Below are 20,822 nucleotides of genomic sequence, written 5' to 3' on the forward strand. Positions count from 1 at the left end.
GTGGGAAAATAGCTGATAGAGATGATCCCATTGGCTTTAGAGGCTCCACTGAAAGCCCCACATGTGCAGATGAGTCAGAGGAACCACATGTACCACAGCAGCCATGTGCTGAGGACCAGTACCAAACTTGCTGATGCTCGGACCTATTGAAGGAGAGAATTTACTAGACTCATCAGCAATGTGGTTCTTTGATGGAGAGAAATTTATTTTTTTTTTGAGGCAAGTCTGTACCAGCTCTTATGAAACTTGAATTCTTTGACAGAGAACCAGGTTTGACTTGGCAAAGTTGACCAGGAAACTCAGAGATTGAAGAAGCCTGATGGTCTCAAGAGACTCCAGAACTCCTTACTACAGATGGACCTGCCACCATGCAATCGTTCAGATATGGGAACAAGCAGACTCCCTGCTGCTGAAGCTGCATCACTACTGCAAGGCACTTCGTGAACACCCTCAGGTCCGTCAAGAAGCTGAAGGGGAGCACCAAGTACTGGTAAAGCATGTCCTTCAACACAAACCTGAGGAAAATTTCAGTACGTGGGATGAAAGGGAATATATGTGTAAGTGTCTTTTTGATCCATAACACAGATCCAAATCCCTTGGTTGAATGAAAGAAAAATAATCTGGATGGAGTTCATCTTGAATCTCTCCAGAATCTACAATTTGTTCAATCTCCGCAAGAACAGTATAGGCCTCAATTCCTTGACTTCTTGGAGATTAGGAAAGATCAGGAATAGAATCTCTGGCCACATTCCTGAGAAGTACAGCCTCATCTATGTTCTACTGAAAGAGTGACTTCAACTCTAGCTGGGAAGATTGAGAAGGGTTTGAAGCTGAAGACTGAAAATCTGTTTTGTTAGAAGATGGTAAGAGAAACATAAGCAGTAGCCATACTTCACAATTTTCAGGTCCTTGTTAACATGGAGCCAATTCCAGGAGGAAGGACTGAATCCTTTTGTTGGAGTCAATTTTTGGTACTTTTGCTAAGGATGTTTATAGAGGATAGGCTGTATGGATTCAGAGTTTTCACCCAGACACAGACTAGTTTGAAGGCCATAGGCCAACCTCTGAGTGAACTCCTGTTTACTATCTTACACTGTGAAATGTTTATGAACAGGCAAGAGCCTGTTTATTTAGTTATACACTAAGTCTATGATGAGAAAGCAAGCAACTAACTTATACTAAAGCCTGATAGAGAGAATGAAGGCCGTACAGCTGTTTCTGAAAACTAAGAACTCAGAGGGAGGGAAACTGTTGCTTTCACAAGCGTTTGTAGTGTATAAGGGAAGACAGTGAGAAAGAGAGAGGGGGAGAGAGAGCCCTGGACGTGATGGTACAGCTGATCCTTTGGAAATGTAAGCTTTTTATATCTCTTTAGCAATTGTTGTTATCTACCATTACTTCTTCTATTTGATCTGATTTTATTTGTTCTATCCTCCTATTGCTCAAATAAAATTAATTTACCTGGAACCGTGATGTACTGAATCAAAGTTTGTGTGTGGCTCTTTGTGTTGGGGATAAGCTCCTGGGTTCAAGCCCTCAGGTATAATCCCAGTAATTGTGTGTGGCCATTTGTGTAGGGGATAAGCCCTTGGGTTCAAGCCCCCAGGTATAATCCCAATAACTGTTATATATGAGATTAGCCCCCCCCCCCCCAGGTCAGAGCCCTTGGGCAGGGGTACCAGTGTGCACGGTCTAAACCCTTAAACACCTTCCCCACATTCTAGGAGAAAGGCTTGAACCATCCTCCCCATTCCAGGAGGAAGAACTAAAGTCATTAAAAACTGGTCTGAGTTTAGGCTGCACCTGCTGCTGAAACTTCAATGGATGCTTTTCCCTCTATATTTTTTTTTTATATATATCACACACACACAAATATTTAACCTGTGACACATCTGAAGAGGTGTGTGTAATATCTTCCTAAAAAATGTTGGATCTGTAATACATCATATATCTCTGGAAGAGAATTCCAAAGGGTGGGCCAGCCGTGAGAAGGAGTGTTCTCGGGGTTTCATCAACGTGGGCCAATATTGTGGAAGTGAACATCCAGCAGATTTTGGTTTTGCACAATCTCAATGAACTGCAAGGGCTGTGTAGAAACTTCAGTGAGCCAGTGATCTAAGTGAAGAGACAGAATTAAGCAGATAGATTGTGGCTAGTTTGTATTGAATGCGGTAAGAGATGGGAAGCCAATGGAGAGCTTGAAAAACTTGAATGATATGTTCGTGTGTAAAGGTTGTATTGTTAACAGGGCAAACAGAATTTGGTATTATTTGTAAATGGCTGAATTATGTAGGTGGGAAAGAAGAGTGAAAAAGAGTGTTTCAATAGCGAGTCTAGAGAATAGAAAGAGACTGAAGCACTGTGCAAAATTCTGGAGGGTCAAGGAGAGATTTCAAGTGTCTTAACAGTTGAAATTTGAAAAATGAAGATTGAATTTCAGACTTAACTTGATCCTGCATAAACAGAGAAGAGTCAGTGACACCAAAGTTCTGGACATAATGTGGAATGACAATCTCCTGGTCACTCAAAACAATCCTGTCTGGAATATTTGTAATGGGAAACCATGAAAGAATGATTTGAGTTTTAGTGATGCTTAAAGAGAGTGTATATATAGAGGATAAACACAAGGCAATCAATTGTTCAGTTGTGACCATGAAAACTTCAAAGGAAAGAAAAACTGTATGTTGTCTGCATACAGTTTACATTGCACCCTAACACTCGTTAAGGGACGACATAGAGGAATCAGATAGATGTTAAAGAAAGCTGCTGTAAGTGCTTTTTGTTTAACAACCCCCCCCCCCCCCAAATCCTTTCTTATAAACCCAGCTGACCTCTGTATCATCCCCTCTCTCATTCCCTCCTCACTCTCATCCCCTCTTCCCCTTCTCTCGCATTCCATCCAGCTTATCCCCCCCTTTACCCTCCACCACCTGTGCTAGGGATAGGTTTTGTGTGTCGGCGAAGGGTTAATTTAGCTCCGTATGAAAGAAAAATACAGGTATGATGATTCATAGTTATAGGATGCAGCTTTGTGCTTACTTGAATTCACTGTAAAACTTACTTGTGTTGGTCAGTCTTCCCTTTGCAATTATATAGATGTATGTGATAGGAACAGGGTAGGCCCCATTTAATGTAAGAATATGATCATAAGTTAGTACTGACAAAATATGGAAGTACAAGTCAACAGTGAAGCACAATACTAATAAATAAAAGAAAGCACTGAAAGCTGGAAAAACACATGGCATCAGCCCAGATTTGGTTTATAAACCTGGATATAAGATTTACAGACCTTATGGATACGCGTGCGCTTTTTAGCTTTTGAAAGTACACACATTCTTATCTATTTTGATATTACAGTAGTATTTGCTTCTGAAATAATAGTTATATGATTGCTTTTATTTAAATAATATTAATGATACTGACGCAGATTTTCATTATTGAGTGTCTAACAGATTGTATTAAATGTAAGGCCAGTAGTCCCACATGTTAGAGAGAATATCTAGACAATATGGCGATTAGAAGTAGTGAATAAAACACCAGAATCCACAATTTTAAAGTAGTCCTGACATACACAGTAGTTTTTTTCTGATCTGTTAGTTTGGCAATACTTCAGGAGAGCTAGGAAATAAAGAAAACTGTACAGCGCAAGTCCAGATATAGGGATAAGACCCTAGCTCCTGATGGGATTGGCAGATTCTCTGAGAGCTTAAACAGACCACTTCAGCAAGACCATCTCAGCAAAGACAAAAGAATCTCTGGTACCATTACAATTTGCCCACTGAGACAATACCTGTCACTCATCTGGGAACCTGGGGTGAATGCTCTTTCAGGAAAGTGACCGCTTATTGTTAGACTGGGGAAGATTATTTTCCCTTGCTCATTGTGCAGATATATAACCTGTCATGAGGGAATGTATAGAAAACTCCCTCAGACTACCTTAAGAGAATAGGCACGGCTGTCTCGCCCGACCTTCCTTAAGAATGAGCCCCACATGGAATCTTGGGTGAAGGAAGGAGCCCTTCACCAGAGTATAAGACCTCAGGACCTAGAAGGGTTAGAGAGGCACAGGGAGTTGGCAGAGAAGTACCACATGTCAAGACTTGTTATGTGTGAGAATTAGGCATAATTTGAAGCCAAGGTGAGCTGTGTGTTTTGTTTGAGTTGACTTTTGCCAGGACTGTGTATAACCTGAAGCTAAGCTGAGCTGCCTTATTTTGTTTTCTGCTGATTTTTACATTGTAAATAAAGTGTACCCTATGGAACAGCCAGAGTCTGTCTCTTTTTCCTCTGGGTGTCCCAAGCCACTACCACTCAAGTTACCACACCTGTTTTATTTGTTATTGTCACAGACATTGTCATAAGCATCTGACTGTGCATATATTATACAGAAAAATATAGCTTTTCATATTTTCACATAAGCCATAGTCAGGTGTCATGATTTTCTTAGTGTTTGCATGATCCAGACTGAAAGGCAAAATACCTATCCTTCTACCCACTACACCTCCTCATATATCCTCCAGATGATGTCATTCCCCCTTTCCCCCTCCCCAGCCAATCTCTCTTCACTTTATCTATTCCTCAAAACTCACCTGCTTCTCATCCACCCTTTCAAATAGTCTCTTCTCCAATTATCCCTCTGGCCAGGTCAGTGGCAACATTTTCCACTGGGTACTGGCTGGGAATGTAAGGCAGACAAAATTTTACTCTTGGGTAGATTCAGTAGTAGGTGGAGGGAGAAGCAGTGGCAATCTCCTCCTGTCCCCTTCATGGCTGATCCCAAGCCCGAATAATCTTCAAGCTGCAGTAGAATAACTAATGAAGTCAACACGGGGATTGTAAACTAGTGCAAGCTCACAGGGCTTTTTCAGTGGCACTGATCTCTCCTCATGCAGGGCTTTCTGTTTACCCCCTCAGAAACTAATGCAAAAGGCAGTGCCACTGCAAGGCCTGTGAGCATCTGCTTGCTCACAGGCCTCATGCTGTCTTCCACTACTAATGCTGCTGGCCATCTGAATAATGCTGACATTGAGGCACTTCTGACCCCCAACTGAAAGTTTGGTGCCTCCATTTGGGATTCCAACCCACAGTCTGGGAAGTCCTGGGTTATCTGGGTTTCTTACAGACTGAGCATTAAAATAAACCCCACATGAAAAGAATGGAGTGAGATTAATAAATTAACAGGCTTCAAAACACCAGAACAAATTCATAATCTTACTACGGGCTTCAGGATGTTGCTTAGGGGACAAAAGTGGGATATTCTCATTCACTCTGTATTCCCTTTCCCATTATAGTTAAAATGTGGTGAAAGCAGTTTTTCATTTTCATATATAAGATTTCTAAAGGATGGCCTTGGTGAGATAAATTTAAGGTCATTTACAAATCTATTAGCATATATTTTCCTTCCTTGACACAACCTGAATTGAAAGTCAACTAAGGATAAAATGTATCCTACCAGATATACCTGCAGCTGCTGGTTTAATTTTATCAATGCAACCTAAATCTAAATTGCTAACAATACTAGTGTGACCATTTCCTGAACATCCAGCCTTCTAGGTCCCCTGCATAGCCTGCCAGAAAGACTTAGCTATGTGAGCACCTGCACTTCTGCTGGAAATTCTAGTTATTACTGTACTTGCTGTGAGGTTCCGCTTCCAGCCTGTGGATGGACCAGTTTGCAAGACCTTGGTTTAGAATTAATTTCTGTACTCCCACCAGCTGGTTTGGTCACTCGTCCAGCTGTACGGTTCTCACGTCTTCTCAGGGCCATCTTGGCTGAGGGCATTTCCTGTTCTTTTATGCATATATACTGAGACCTTGCCTGCTTTCTTAGAGAGCTTGGCCCTATATTAAGCCAGCGTGTCTCTATGTGCTACCAGTTTCTCTGTGGAGGTCTTGCTGTTCCCAGGATCTCAACTTGTAGTGTTTTCTTCTGATACTGTCTCTCAAATTGTTCTTAACTGTGAGTTGGTTCTTCTGGATTTGATTCATGGTTATGTTCATTGTGTCTGGTACTCCATCCCCTGGTACTGGTTAGTGTGTGGCCAAAGGCCTGGTGGTCATCAAAACCTGAGGGCTCAACCCAGGCTGAAGGTGGTTGCCATAACCTTTTTATTTTGGTATCAGGGGCACTTCATTATGAAACTTTCCTTATCTTGACCTTGGACCCCAGCCCGTTCACTGTTTTAGGGTCGCCTCTATTGACAAGAATGGACACACTTGCAGCATGCCAGACAGATCCAGCTACTAGTTAATTGTATCATCACAGCCTGCCAGAAAGATCAGTCATGCCACTGCATTTCTGTTAGGACTTAAATGTTTTCAAATTTCCCATTTTGCCATTTATTCTGGCAACCTCAAACCTGGCTGATGAATCTTTAAAGTAGGGCATTTTAAACACAAACATGTGCCATCAGTTCATGCTTCTGCTATCTCTTCACATTTTGCAACCAAGGATCCTTTGTGCTTATTCTAAGCCCTCTTAAATTCATGTTGTTTTAGCTTTCACCACCTGCTTCAGGAGAAAGTTCCACACATCCACAATGCAAGGAGCAGGAGAAAACTACCAGGCCACAAATATCAACTGACATGGAAGATACCTGATTAAGTAGGATAACTTAGATAAAAATCTTTATTAACATCAATAAAAAGGAAAAAAAAAATGCAGGAAAAAAAAATACACAACAGGGGTTGCATGTGTTTCTCGAGTATGATGGTAACATTTCACCGATATATTTTTTCTTTTTGAAGAGCAGTTAGCCAAGAAGATTCAGGTATTAGCACAAAAGCACCAGGCCATGATGCAGCAGGATGCTTTATTCTGAATTAGCAATTAAAGTAATCAACATGAATCTCCCAATCCAATATATACTACTGCTGAAACCAGATGAATGATGTTCCTCTTTATATGTGGCATAGGCATACTTTACCTCATTTAATAAGGACTTTTTTCCATAGACACATATTGAGATTAAAAAGATTATGTGCATGCATGAGGGATAAATGTAAAATGTATTTATATTTTCCCATTTGAATTATAGTCCTAATAACTGACAAAAGATCTTAACTATTTTCTGCTAGATCCCATTATATACTTTATATAATCTCTTTAATCTTGTATCTCAGATATGAAACAAAATCATATTATCTTTTTCTACTTGAAAATTCTTACCAATTCAAGACACAGGCGGTGGCCATAAGCAGCAGAATAATGAACTGCATTGTAACCTTGTTTGTCTCGAATCCCAGGATTTGCATCATTTCTTAATAGGTATTCCAGGCACCTAAGTTAAAAAAAAACAAACCAAATAAGAAAAAGATAATTTACATACTAAGTGGAAATCAGAACTATTCTGAAGACAAAGAATGACGTCAAAGTCACAGAAAACTATGTTAATGTTGTAAAACTCCTAGCAGAAATATATATTTTGCACGGTATATGGGGGTGGTGGGTGTACTAAGAGAAACTGCTATGGTAAAAACAAGCAATCTTTATAAATACTAACTTGTATTTAATTCTTTCCTACTGCCATTAACTTTTCATTATTGAAATTAAGTTAGAATGCTCAAATTCTGGGATAAAATGACTAAGTAAACATATGTCAAGAAATTTGTGAAGTAGGACATACACACCCTACAATTTTTTTCCCAAATTAATAAGAACAGTGTTCTAGCCTCTCATTTCTCGCCAACTGAGACTAGGCAGGGTTGTCCATTATCCCCATTCTTGTTTGCACTTGCTAGTAAGTAAAATTAGAAGCCATCCTCAAATTTATGGATTGTAGTTGGGAGACAGACTCACAAAACTTTTACTCTATGTGGACCTTCCTGCACAGTGTCCATCATGCTAGTCTACTCAGTTTTTATAGCAGCTAGCCTTCAACTCTATAAGGGAGGAAGGCTGGATTATGTGGCTGATTTGTCCTGCTATCTATGAAGAATACCTGTTACAAGTAAGCAATTTTGCTTTTGCTTTGAACAAGCAGAACATGAATAAGCTATATAAGTGGGTTCTCCCAAGCAGAGAGTTGCTTATAAATATTTATCATGCTTTTATATTCATAGTGGAGCATGCAACCTGCATTTTAATAAAGAATAGGGAGGAGTGTTGAAGGAATTAACTCTTGAGAACTGCTTGGCCAAAAGAACTGTCTTGATGAGCACCATTTTCAGGGCAGTATAAAAACAGTGAGGTCATGGACAAAAGATGGCAGTCTTGCAGATATCTTCTACGGAAGCAGAGCAAAGATGGGCTAAGGAAGTTGTGATAGTCTGAACTTGAAAGGTTTTACTTTATTTTGAAGATGCTGTCCTGACCAATAGCAAGAAACTGAATCAGAAATTCAAGTGGAAAAAATCCTTTTTGATATTGAACGCTCTTATTTAACTAGGTTTAATATGATTAGTTGTGAAGCCTTTCTGTATGACTTTGTTTTCTCCAAATAGAACAATAAAGCTGTTTCTGAGGTCCAATATATGAAGAACCTGTACACTCTTATTGGTGTGTGATCTCAGAAAAAATGCTGGCATCTGTGGTCTGTGGTTATTTTAATTTGAAATTTTTTGATGAAAAAAACTGAACCTTCAATAGATCTGCAGGATGCATCCACCATGCAAGAGAATGGATCAGAGTGTTGGATATATTTACTTTGAGAGAAAATTGTTATACATGCTGGTTCCAATGAAACTTGAGATGCCTCTGAGCCTATCATATGTTAGAGATATGCAAAAGGGGTAACATGGACTGTCGACATGTAGACCAACATTTTCATGAAGAAACGGGTGGGAACCTGCTTTTAATCTGAAAGAGTTAGGCCGAGGCATACCGAGGGTCTCTGGCGCTAGGGGGCCAATGATTTATGTCACCTCCCCTGAGCCCCTCCCTCATCCTCCTTCTAGAAATGTGTGTGGTCAGAAAATCACACTAATACAAATCCCGAAATAGAAATGAACAGACAGACTACCGTGAGCTGCCTATGAGGCAAAGGCTTCCCTGACAGAAGATAGGCTGCCAAAAGTGTTTCCTTTGCCTCTTCCCTCTGTGGTACTGCAAGCAAACAAAAAACAGCCTCTGATAAAGAAGGAGGACTAAGAGCCAAGGACTGTGATGCAAAATGTATACATTCTTCCAAAATTTCCCAGTACTATATAAAAAAAAATAAAATACATATATATATATATATATATATATAAATCTAAATGACAGAGAAAATCAAATTCTTCCCACCTTAGAGAAACAGAGGCAATAGCAGTCCTACTCTCCCAGCCCTCAGCAATCTTGTTCCATCTCCCCTCCCAGTCCCCTGCAGTGATAAAAACATAAGAAGTTGCTTTATAGGGTCAAACTGAGGGACCATCATGCCCAGCATCTTATTTCCAACAGTGGCCAATCCAGATATAAATATCTGGCAAGTACCCAAACATTAAATATATACCGAGCTATTGATGTTAGTAATAAGAAGTGGCTATTCCTTAAGTATTCATAATTAATAGCAGTTTACGGACTTCTCCTCCAAGAACTTATCCACACCTTTTTAAAACCCAGTTACATTAATTGCCTTAACCACATCCTCTGACAAAACATTCCAGAGCTTAATCGGGCATTGAGTGAAAAAGATTTTTCCTCTGATTTGTTTTAAATATGCTACTTGCTAACTTCATGGAGTGCCTCCTAGTCCTTCCATTATCTGAAAGAGTAAATAACCAAATCACATTTACCCGTTCAAGTAATTTCATGATTTTATAGACCTCTATCATATCCCCCCTCAGCCATCTCTTCTCCAAGCTGAACAGCCCTAACTTCTTTAGCCCCTCCTCTATCATTTTGGTTTTCCTTCTCAGTACCTTCTTCAGTGCAACTATAGTTTTTGAGATGTGGTGACCTGAATTGCATACTGGGGCAGTCTTAACATGGTGCGATAAGGGCATTACGATATTCTCCATTTTATTCACTATTCCCTACCTAATAACTCCTAACATTGTTTGCTTTTTTTCACTGGCACAACACACTGAATGGACAATTTCAATGTATTATCCACTATGATGCCTAGATCTGTTTCCTGGGTGGTAACTCCTATTATGGAACCTAACCTCATGTAACTACTAGGTGATGCATAACCTTTGCCTCCCCCTACCCCGAGTGCCCTACTGGATTATATAATTTTTGTACCATTTTGTAAGACATTCAATTTGGAATTTAAAAGTACCTTATACATTTCTTAAATTTATTTATGGCCATAATGTACAACAGCAAAAAACAGTATCAGATTGACTGTATTAAGTGTACTGCATTTCATGCGGCGATTGATGCTGGAGCAATCTTTATTACGAAAAAGTGGATTGCTGAAAAATTAGGTCAAAACAAAAGCTGGGTTCAGAGGACATGGAGCAAGACTGTCGACAAGTGTTTTACTGAATTTGGTGATGGTCAATTGCAAAAACTGTCTCAAGAAAGTAAAAAAACTATTGAAAATTCCAGCAACTAGCACAAAAAAAGCTGTTACTAGGTGGCATGAATGATTTTGGAAGAGAGGAGGAGAAAAATTGATAGAGGAACAGTTTATCATTTTCTAATGAGGGCTGGTATCCAGACGTTTCATGTTATTTCGAAACCACAGAAAACTAAAACCAATATCCAAGATAGGCTCTGCTGGCGAATTGGTTATGAAATTGGGATGAAGATTATTTCTTTCATTTAGTGCCTTCCGATGAATTTTTCACTTGGTGAATTCGAAAACTAAATTTTCAAAATGATCGCGTTTTGTCAAAAAATGAAATTAGCAATGAGGATCATCATCAGACTATCCGAAACCCTGCTTGCATTGGTCTTTTTGTCATGTTCACAGCGAAGAAAATGTTGTGAGTAATCAAAGAACGAGGGGAATCTTGGGATGGCACCTATTTTTTTAATACAATTTTAACCGAAAATGTTATCTATTTTTGAGTAATCTGGAAAACGTTTTGGTAGTAGGCAAAGCTACTTTTGTCCATAAGGCGGCACCATGCATGTGAGCCAACAGGTAACAGCTACTTAAAAAAAATGGCATTGACTTTTTGGGTAACGACATTTGGCCAGGGAATTCACCAGACCTGAATGCTGCCAAAAACATAGGTGTCATTATTAAGGATGAGGTGGAGAATTTAATGTTGAAGCAAAGTGCTGAGGGCCATTATTCCACCAAAACTTTGTATCAAAATTTTCAATTGGTCTTATTAAATTTGGAAAATGATACTGATTATTTCAAAATTTGTTGTGTTCATAACCCACTCTTTTTAAAGCCTTTTTGCAAGCTAGCTGTAGGCACACCGACTATTATATGTTGTTTAATTCCATTTTGAATGTTCATTAAAATAGTATATTACATGTTTCTATCAGATTTCTAGTTACTGCTGCAAAGGGGGAGGCAAAGGTTATGTAACACCTGGCACACAATGGGTTATTTTTCCCTATATGCATCACCTTGCACTTGTCCACAGTAAATTTCATCTGTCATTTGGAAGCCCAATCTTCCAGTCTTGCAAGGTCCTCCTACAATTTATCATAATCCACTTGTGATTTACCTACTCTGAAGATTTTGAATCATCTGCAAATTTGACCACCTCACTCATCATACCTTTTTTCCAGATCATTTATAAATATAATAAAAAGCACTGGTCAAAACAGATCCCTGAGGCACTCCACTACTTACCTTTTTCCACTGAGAAAACTGATCATTTAATCCTACTTCCTGTTTCCTGTCTTTTAACCAGTTTGTAATGCAAAAAAGGAATTCGCCTCCTATCCCATGATTCTTTAGTTTTCTTAGAAGCCTCTCATGAGGGACTTTTGTCAAATGTCTTCTGAAAATCCAAATGCTCCCTCTCCCCTCCCAGTCTCAGCAGTCTTGCTCCCTAGCCCTTTTTTCCACCAGTCCCTAGTAGTTTTGCTCCTGAGCATCCTCTCCCCTCCCAGACCTCCCAGCCAGACTCATATACAGTGCAATAGTGCAAAAACAGAAATACCATTTCCCATGAAACAAAAACAAGAAATATAAATCCATCATAATAGTAAACCATACTAATAAAAACAGTATTTCAAATGACAGATGCAATAAATAAGAATAAGGATAAAATAAATGTTAAACATTTCCAAAAATCAATATAATATTTCAATACAATAAAACTAATAAGGATAAAAAATTTCCCCCTCTCTATACCTAGGAACTTTTGATTTTTAGTCACCCTGAGATTGTCGTGGAAAAGTGGGGAGGGGTGGGGGAGCAGGGGAGGAGGAAACATTCAAATGTTCTCCTTTGTCATACATACATACACCCATCCACCTCTTCTACCCTCTTTTCTTACTCCTCTCTTCCACTTTAGTCTGACTTGCCACTCTTCCCTTCCCTCCCAGTCACTCAACCCCCTTCTCTCACAGTCACTCACTCCTACTCACCTTCCCTTCAGTCGCTCACCCCCCCCACCCTCTTCCCTCTCAGTCACTCACCTCCCTCCCTTCCAATCATACCTTCCTTTTCTGTCACTCACCCTCCTCCACCTCTGCCATTGGGCAGAATGGGATTTCCTGGTGGCCGCAGGCAGGGCCTGTGCTAGCATATTTGTTGCCCTGTGTAAACAATTACTGTGCTGCCCCCCTCCTTTGTCCCCCCCCCCCTTTTTTTATTTTAACACAATGTTGTTTTTCCCAGTGACCACAGTAGAAACTGTCTTATATTCTGTCATAGGCCCCCTTCCCACTTGAAAAAAGCCTTGCTCCCTCCAGCGATCTGAGCTTTTAAAACTTAACACATCCCCTGAACCTCAATGCCAAAACTGGGCAGGAGCCATCCACCAATCAGTATGTAAAAATGGTGACAGCTGGCTCTGTAACTGGCACCATTTTTTTCTACAGAAATACATGCATTCCTCTGGTGCCACCCAGTAAACCCATAAAGTAGTAGGCTTAGGGGTAGATTTTCAAAGGGGTACGCGCGTAAGATACCCGAGCCTATTACGCGCGTAAGATACGCCGAGCCTATTTTGCATAGGCTCGGCGGCGCGCGCAAGCCCCGGGATGCGCGTAAGTCCCGGGGCTTGCAAAAAGGGGCGGTCAGGGGGCGTGGCCAGGTGCTGCGGTTAGGGATCGGGGCGTGTCCGGGGGCGTGTGGGTGGTCCGGGGGCATGGCCGAGTGCCCCGACACAGCGGCCTGGTGCATGGCAGTAAACATCCACTGCGATACTCTTCCTTATCACTCATGTAATTTCTAGCCATTGATTGATTCAACACACAAACTAGTGCAGGATCTTGTTTCATAGGCTTATAAGCGAGCAATGATGACCTATCCGAGTATTTAGCCCGTTTGTATGCCCGGGGTTGTTCACAAGCATTTAAATCAGTCATCAATACCCTTCGGGATTACTATAATACTCGGATAGGTCATCATTGCTCGCTTATAAGCCTATGAAACAAGATCCTGCACTAGTTTGTGTATTGAATCAATCAGTCGCTACCTCTGTTATTGCATCTTCAATTCGCCAACATTGGCCTGTGTTAGCGCTACATGAGGTTTTTAAAGAACTTCCTTTAATTGTCACTACACGGGGCTCCAGTATTCGTGATAAGCTCATTCATGCTGTCATAGATTATCGAGTTGATAAGCCCAGTGGCAGTCATAATCAGTGTGGGCATTGCCCTCATTGTCGAAATAACATAGATGGAGAAATATGGACTGAACCTCTCACTGGGTATAAAGTTGTTCGAAAATCACACACCACATGCGACTCAGAGTTTGTTGTATATGCCATCATGTGTACCTGCCCTAAGGTATATATTGGAAGAACTACCAGGAAAATCAGAATACGCTTAAATGAGCATAAATCCAAATTAAACACAGAGACCTTGACAGCTCCCATCATTCCGCATTGTGTTCAACAGAGCCACGCTTTCATAGATTTAAATGGACGATTCTCGATCAGGTGTTGACATCCTCTCGTGGGGGTGATCGGATCAGACTTCTAAACAAGTGGGAGGCCTTTTGGATTTTTACACTAAAATCACAAGCCCCACAAGGCTTGAATGAATCACTGGATTGGAATTCCATATTGTAATTCAATTTGCTGGGTTCAAATAACAACTGGGCGAGCATCCGGACGACCCGAGGGGATCGCAGGCCTGCGCAATTGGCGCAAGGAACCCACCGGGGTAAGGCCTAGATTTTAAAAACTCTTACCCCAGCGGGTCCACCCGGCCGACCACGCGGCTCCCTCTGCCCCGTCGAGCCTCCTCCGTCTGGCAGCTTGCTCCGCCCGTGTCCTCCCGACCAATCGGAGCTCTCCATCTTCAGACAGCCAATCAGGCTGCCCCGACCGAGCCTTTAAGAACCTGCTCCTTCCCGGCGCCGCGCGCCAAAGGAGCACAACAAAGGGGCCAGCCCCTTTGTGCGCCCCTTCATGCAGCCCCTTCGGACTGCCCTACAGGACCCCTGAAGCACCACCTGGCCCTTCCGTTCATCGATCAGAAGTCCCTTTGGCCCTGAAGTATCGCTGCCAGCCCGCCAGCCCTCAGCCAAGACCTACCCGGATCCTGGAACTCCGGAGTGAGTAGGCACCTCCTCCCCAAAGAACTTATCTCCTCCCTCACTGGAGCTCGTTAGCCCTTCCCCAGCTGTTGGACTACTCCCCCCCCCCTTGCCCTACTAGCCACCCTAACACCTCGAAACGCTCTGCTCTATCAGTATCGTTCCACCCGCACTGTATAATCTTTATGGTCTAACCTGTGTTGTCATAGCGCTGTATAATCTGTGTCTCATAGCACTGTATAATCTGCACTGTTCAACTAGCATATATAACCCTCAACTTATATCCTAAACCATCCAACCTGCACCTTATCTCTACAGCATATATCCTAAACTGTATTATCTGCATTGTCTTATCTGCATGGTGTACTTTCTTGCATTGTATATTCGGCATTGTGCCCTTCCCTCAGCTAAACACCCTGATACTTTACACCCGCCCTGTACTGACCTACACCTACTCAGTCTCCATCCTGCCTACCCCTCTCTCTCTCTCACCCCCTGCCTCCTTAACCACAATGACCACACAACACATACGCCGCATCCACCTCCCCCCACAACAGACGCCCCCCATTTCCTTCCCTTCCGATCACCCCCCTCTTACAAGTCCCTCCTTCCTATCCTCACGACCCCCCTCAACCAATTGCTAGGACTCACTACCCTCTCTATCATTCTGTTCAATGCCCAATCACTCTCTAAAAAAAACCCCATTCTAAATGACCTCCTCACTGATGCCAATCCTGACATCTGTGCGATCACGGAAACCTGGCTCAAAGAAACAGACATAGTCCTCATGAACCAGCTACCGACCCACTCTTACGAATTCCTATCCATTCCAAGACCTAAGAAAAGAGGAGGTGGCATCCTCCTAGCCTTCAAGAAACACCTTAATCTCAAACTTTCCCACCCCACCTCACCCACCAAACTAGAAATCGGCCTCTTCAAGTCCCCTTCTCTACAGATTTGTCTTATTTATGCTCCGCCTGGCTCCATCGAACGGGACCCCTCCCCCTTAAATGAATTCTTATCTGCCAACATTAACATCGAAATTCCTTCCATCATACTAGGAGACTTCAATCTCCATGTTGATGCCACCCCCCTTACCCCTTCTTGTGAGACATTCCTCACTGCACTCCAAGCAATAGGCCTTAGACAAATTGTTGCCTCCCCCACCCATCAAGCTGGACACTCTCTGGACCTTATATTCATCAACCATTGCTTCCTCCCATCCCACCCCCCCCCATCTGCTCCCCTGTACCCTGGTCGGACCACTTCCTCATAGAAGCCTTACTCCCTCTTAACTTCCCCACTACCCCCACTCCCTTAAACAACACTACCATTACCTTTAGGAAACCCTGCTCAGGAGATGAACTGGCTCTTGCCATCTCCAACGCCTCTACTAACCTTGACTGCTCCAGTCCAGAAACTGCCATCACATCCTGGTTCAGCATAACTCTTGAAATTGCTGACAAATTATGTCCCATCTCCAAACATAACCTTCCCCAATCCACAAAAAACCATCAACCATGGTACACGACAGAATTAAGATCCCTAAAAAATAACCTCAGGCAGCGAGAGAGAATCTGGCGTAAAGCCCCCTCCCCCCCAACTCGCCTCAAGCTACAAAACTGCCCTTCACCATTATAGAATAACCACCCTCAAAACCAAACGAGATTTCTATGCCTCCAAGATCCACCAGTACATGTACAACCCGAAAGCCCTCTTCAATTATGTTGCCAACCTCACCAAATCCTCCCAGCCCGCTATCCCTGAAAATGAAGCCACCGCCAAGAGCGAAGAAATCGCCCAATACTTCCTCGCAAAAATCACTAACATCCTCCGCAGATTTCAACACCCTTCTCCTTCAACCCCCCTTCCCCCCCCTTCCCCCCCCCTTCAACCTTCCCCCACTACACCTACCCTCTGAACCCTTGAACTGACCTCCTCTAAAGAAGTGGAATCTATTCTCAGAAAACTCAAACCCGCATCCCACCCCTCAGACACCATTCCCACTAAATCCCTCCTCTCCATCCCAAATTCTATATCCAAACCTATCGCAGACATTATAAACTCCTCCCTCTCTTCAGGCTCTGTGTCCCAGATGCCCTCAAACAAGCTATTGTCAAGCCCCTCCTAAAAAAACTGGCATTAGACCCCAAAGACCCCGCCAACTTCCGCCCTATCTTTAACCTGCCCTTCCTCTCCAAAATCATGGAAAAGATTGTGAACATCCAACTTACAGAATATCTTGAAAACAATAACATCCTGCATCCAGCCCAATACGGCTTCCGTAAATACCTCAATACAGAAACTCTCCTGCTCTCCCTCACAGACCACTTGCTCATAGGCATGGACGAAGGCAACTGTTACCTCCTCGCCCTCCTCGACATCTCAGCTGCCTTTGATACCATCAATCACAACTACCTCATCAACCGCTTAACTGAAATAGGCATCTCAGGCCTAGCCCTGCTATGGCTCAAATCCTACTTATCTAACAGAAAGTTCTCCGTCAAGATAGGAAACGCCAATTCCACACTCTACCCCCTGTCTCAAGATGTCCCCCAAGGCTCCTCCCTCTCCTCTACTCTCTTCAATATTTATCTCACTCCTCTATGCCAGCTCCTCACAGACCTCGGCCTCAAATTCTACCTCTATGCAGACGACGGGCAAATCATCATTCCCATTCACAACTCTCTCTCAGATGCCCTTGCATTCTGGAACACATGTCTTGCCAACATAAATGACTTCCTCACCAACATTCACCTCGCACTAAACTCCTCCAAAACAGAGCTGCTCCTTATCTCTTCTCACCTCCCTCCTAAACCCCTGATCTTCAACGACCCAGCTTTCAGCACCATAATGTCCCAACCCACTGTAAGGGACCTTGGGGTAATTCTAGATCAACAACTCAACCTAAAAAAACAGATCAACTCCATCCTCAAAGAAGGTTTCTTCAAACTCAATATTCTGAAGAAACTCAGACCCCTCCTCCACTATCATGACTTCCGTACTGTCGTCCAAGCGACCCTCTCCTCTAAGCTTGACTACTGTAATGCCCTCCTCCTCGGTCTACCCTCCTCCACCACCAAACCCTTACAAATGTTCCAAAATGCTATCGCTAGGGTCATCACCAACTCACGGAAAGCCGATCACATCACTCCCATACTCAAAGAACTCCACTGGCTCCCCATCGCATCCCGTATTCTCTTTAAAATCCTAACCATAGTACACAAATCCATCCACTCTTACAACTCTAACTGGCTTGACGAACCCTTTTGTCCCACACGCTCTGAACGACCCATCCGATCTGTCAACAAAGGCACCCTCTCTATTCCCCCTTTAAAAAAAGCCCACCACTCCTCTACCAGGGATCGCGCACTATCCATTGCAGGCCCCAAACAATGGAACGCCCTCCCTACCACACTCAGGCTGGAGCCATGTTACTCCAAATTCAGAAAAAAAACTTAAAACGTGGCTCTTCCGACAAGCCTACCCAGATTAATCTCTACCCCTCCTCCCCCCCCTTCCAGCCCACCTAAATTGAACCCATTTGTATATAGACTTCTGTAAGTAACTTGTTAAGCCTTTATATTTAGACCTGTAAATAGCCCGTTTCAGTTTTAATGCTTTAATTTCAATGCCTTCTGCTCTATGTATATTCCCCCCGGTTTCCCCTCCCTGTTGATTGTAATTTCAGCCTATTAGTTACAATGTGAACCGGTATGATGTATGCTTACTAATACCGGTATATAAAAGTTGTCAAATAAATAAATAAATAAATCGTGTTCTTTTTGATTGGTTGTTCAGACTTGTACGTTGTGACATCAGAGCTCTGCACGGATTGGCTACGCGGCTATCTCACCACCAAGTTCAAAAAGGTACATCCGGTAATTCTCAGCGTTGTCTAACCCGGATAGAGTCAACCTCATGTGTGAGACCTAGCAGACAATATTTCAACACCCACTGACTAAGCGTTGAAGGAGGACGAAACCCCTGATGAAAGGTCCCTGGATGGACCTGAAACACGGCTGCGTCGGTTACCCATCAACAACATCAGATAAGTCGGGATGTTGAAGGAGCTTAGTTTTTAAGCCTTCATTTACAATCTTCTATGCCTAACGGGGTTGTTCACAAGCATTTAAATCAGTCATCAATACCCTTCGGGATTACTATAATTTTGCCGGGACTTTCATATTTGTTTTTTCACAGCCGTTGGAGTGAAATTTTTTCACCGTTAACAAAGAAGAATTTTATAAAAACACACTAGAAAGGTTTGCACTTGGTGTCATCACATTTATCTTAAGAAAAATATCGGACGGAGGAGGTTCGTTTATGATTATAATTATAATCATATTACCCCTGGTGGGGATTTATGATAACGATATATGAAACGTTCCTCTCTCTCCCTAAAAAAAATTTTCTTCAAATACACATTTATTTAAATGTTGCTTGAATTGTTTTACCTGGTTTTGGGATCAGAAGGATCATAGACCTAAATAGATAATTCATTACGGAGGATTCAAATTGTGGTTTTTCAATTTGTGTTTAGGAATTCCTCTAAAGCAATTAGGTGCTCATTGTGAGTTTTGGTTTCATTCAGTGCTATACAGTCTAACTCACCCATCTTACTTAAACACAGAAAAATAGAAACATAGGATTGTTGGCAGAAAGAGACCAAATGGTCCATCCAGTCTTCCCAGCAAGTTTCTAATTGTAGTTAACTGCCGCTTTGTGTAGGTTACCCCCATGTTTTATGTTAAGGATAGAGCACAGTTGCTTATCTGTAACAGGTGTTCTCCTAGGACAGCAGGAAGTTAGTCCTCACATATGGATGACATCATCCGATGGAGCCCAGCACTGAAAACTTTTGTCGGTTTCTAGAAGCTTTGACCAGCACACTGAGCATGCCCAGCATGCTGCTATCCGCACGTCCATGTGAGGTCCCTCTTCAGTCTTGTAACACAGCAAAAAACGAGCAAAAAATAAAACAAACTGAGGAAGAACCCACACTGTGGGGAGGTGGGCGGGATTCCTGAGGACTAGCATCCTGCTGTCCTAGGAGAATACCTGTTACATAAGAACATAAGAATGTAAGAAAATGCCATACTGGGTCAGACCAAGGGTCCATCAAGCCCAGCATCCTGTTTCCAACAGTGGTCAATCCAGGCCATAAGAACCTGGCAAGTACCCAAAAACTAAGTCTATTCCATGTTACCATTGCTAATGTCAGTGGCTATTCTCTAAGTGAACTTAATAGCAGGTAATGGGCTTCTTCTCCAAGAACTTATCCAATCCTTTTTTAAACACAGCTATACTAACTGCACTAACCACATCCTCTGGCAACAAATTCCAGAGTTTAATTGTGCGTTGAGTAAAAAAGAACTTTCTCTGATTAGTTTTAAATGTGCCCCATGCTAACTTCATGGAGTGCCCCCTAGTCTTTCTACTATCCGAAAGAGTAAATAACCGATTCACATCTACCCGTTCTAGACCTCTCATGATTTTAAACACCTCTATCATATCCCCCCTCAGTCGTCTCTTCTCCAAGCTGAAAAGTCCTAACCTCTTTAGTCTTTCCTCATAGGGGAGTTGTTCCATTCCCCTTATCATTTTGGTAGCCCTTCTTTGTACCTTCTCCATCACAATTATATCTTTTTTGAGATGCGGTGACCAGAATTGCACACAGTATTCAAGGTGCGGTCTCACCATGGAGCGATACAGAGGCATTATGACATTTTCCATTTTATTCACCATTCCCTTTCTAATAATTCCCAACATTCTGTTTGCTTTTTTGACTGCCACAGCACACTGTACTGACAATTTCAATGTGTTATCCACTATGACACCAAGATCTCTTTCTTGGGTTGTAGCACCTAATATGGAACCCAACATTGTGTAATTATAGCATGGGTTATTTTTCCCTATATGCATCACCTTGCACTTATCCACATTAAATTTCATCTGCCATTTGGATGCCCAATTTTCCAGTCTCACAAGGTCTTCCTGCAATTTATCACAATCTGCTTGTGATTTAACTACTCTGAACAATTTTGTGTCATCTGCAAATTTGATTATCTCACTCGTATTTCTTTCCAGATCATTTATAAATATATTGAAAAGTAAGGGTCCCAATACAGATCCCTGAGGCACTCCACTGTCCACTCCCTTCCACTGAGAAAATTGCCCATTTAATCCTACTCTCTGTTTCTTGTCTTTTAGCCAGTTTGCAATCCACGACAGGACATCGCCACCTATCCCATGACTTTTTACTTTTCCTAG

General features: G+C 42.2%; 1 protein-coding gene across 4 annotated transcripts in view; it reads right to left on the bottom strand.

The window, feature by feature from the left end:
* The window catches only part of ANKRD28 (ankyrin repeat domain 28), an 805,300-nt gene that overhangs the window by 319,218 nt on the left and 465,260 nt on the right, over positions 1–20,822 (bottom strand). For all 4 annotated transcript variants that reach the window (XM_029589217.1, XM_029589218.1, XM_029589216.1 and 1 more), the window contains one exon: positions 7,169–7,280. In XM_029589217.1, the coding sequence (XP_029445077.1) occupies positions 7,169–7,280 (112 nt within the window). The remainder of the gene's footprint in view (positions 1–7,168; positions 7,281–20,822) is intronic.

The sequence above is a fragment of the Rhinatrema bivittatum genome, chromosome 2 (genome assembly GCF_901001135.1).
Source record: "Rhinatrema bivittatum chromosome 2, aRhiBiv1.1, whole genome shotgun sequence".
In the NCBI taxonomy this organism is placed as follows: domain Eukaryota; kingdom Metazoa; phylum Chordata; class Amphibia; order Gymnophiona; family Rhinatrematidae; genus Rhinatrema; species Rhinatrema bivittatum.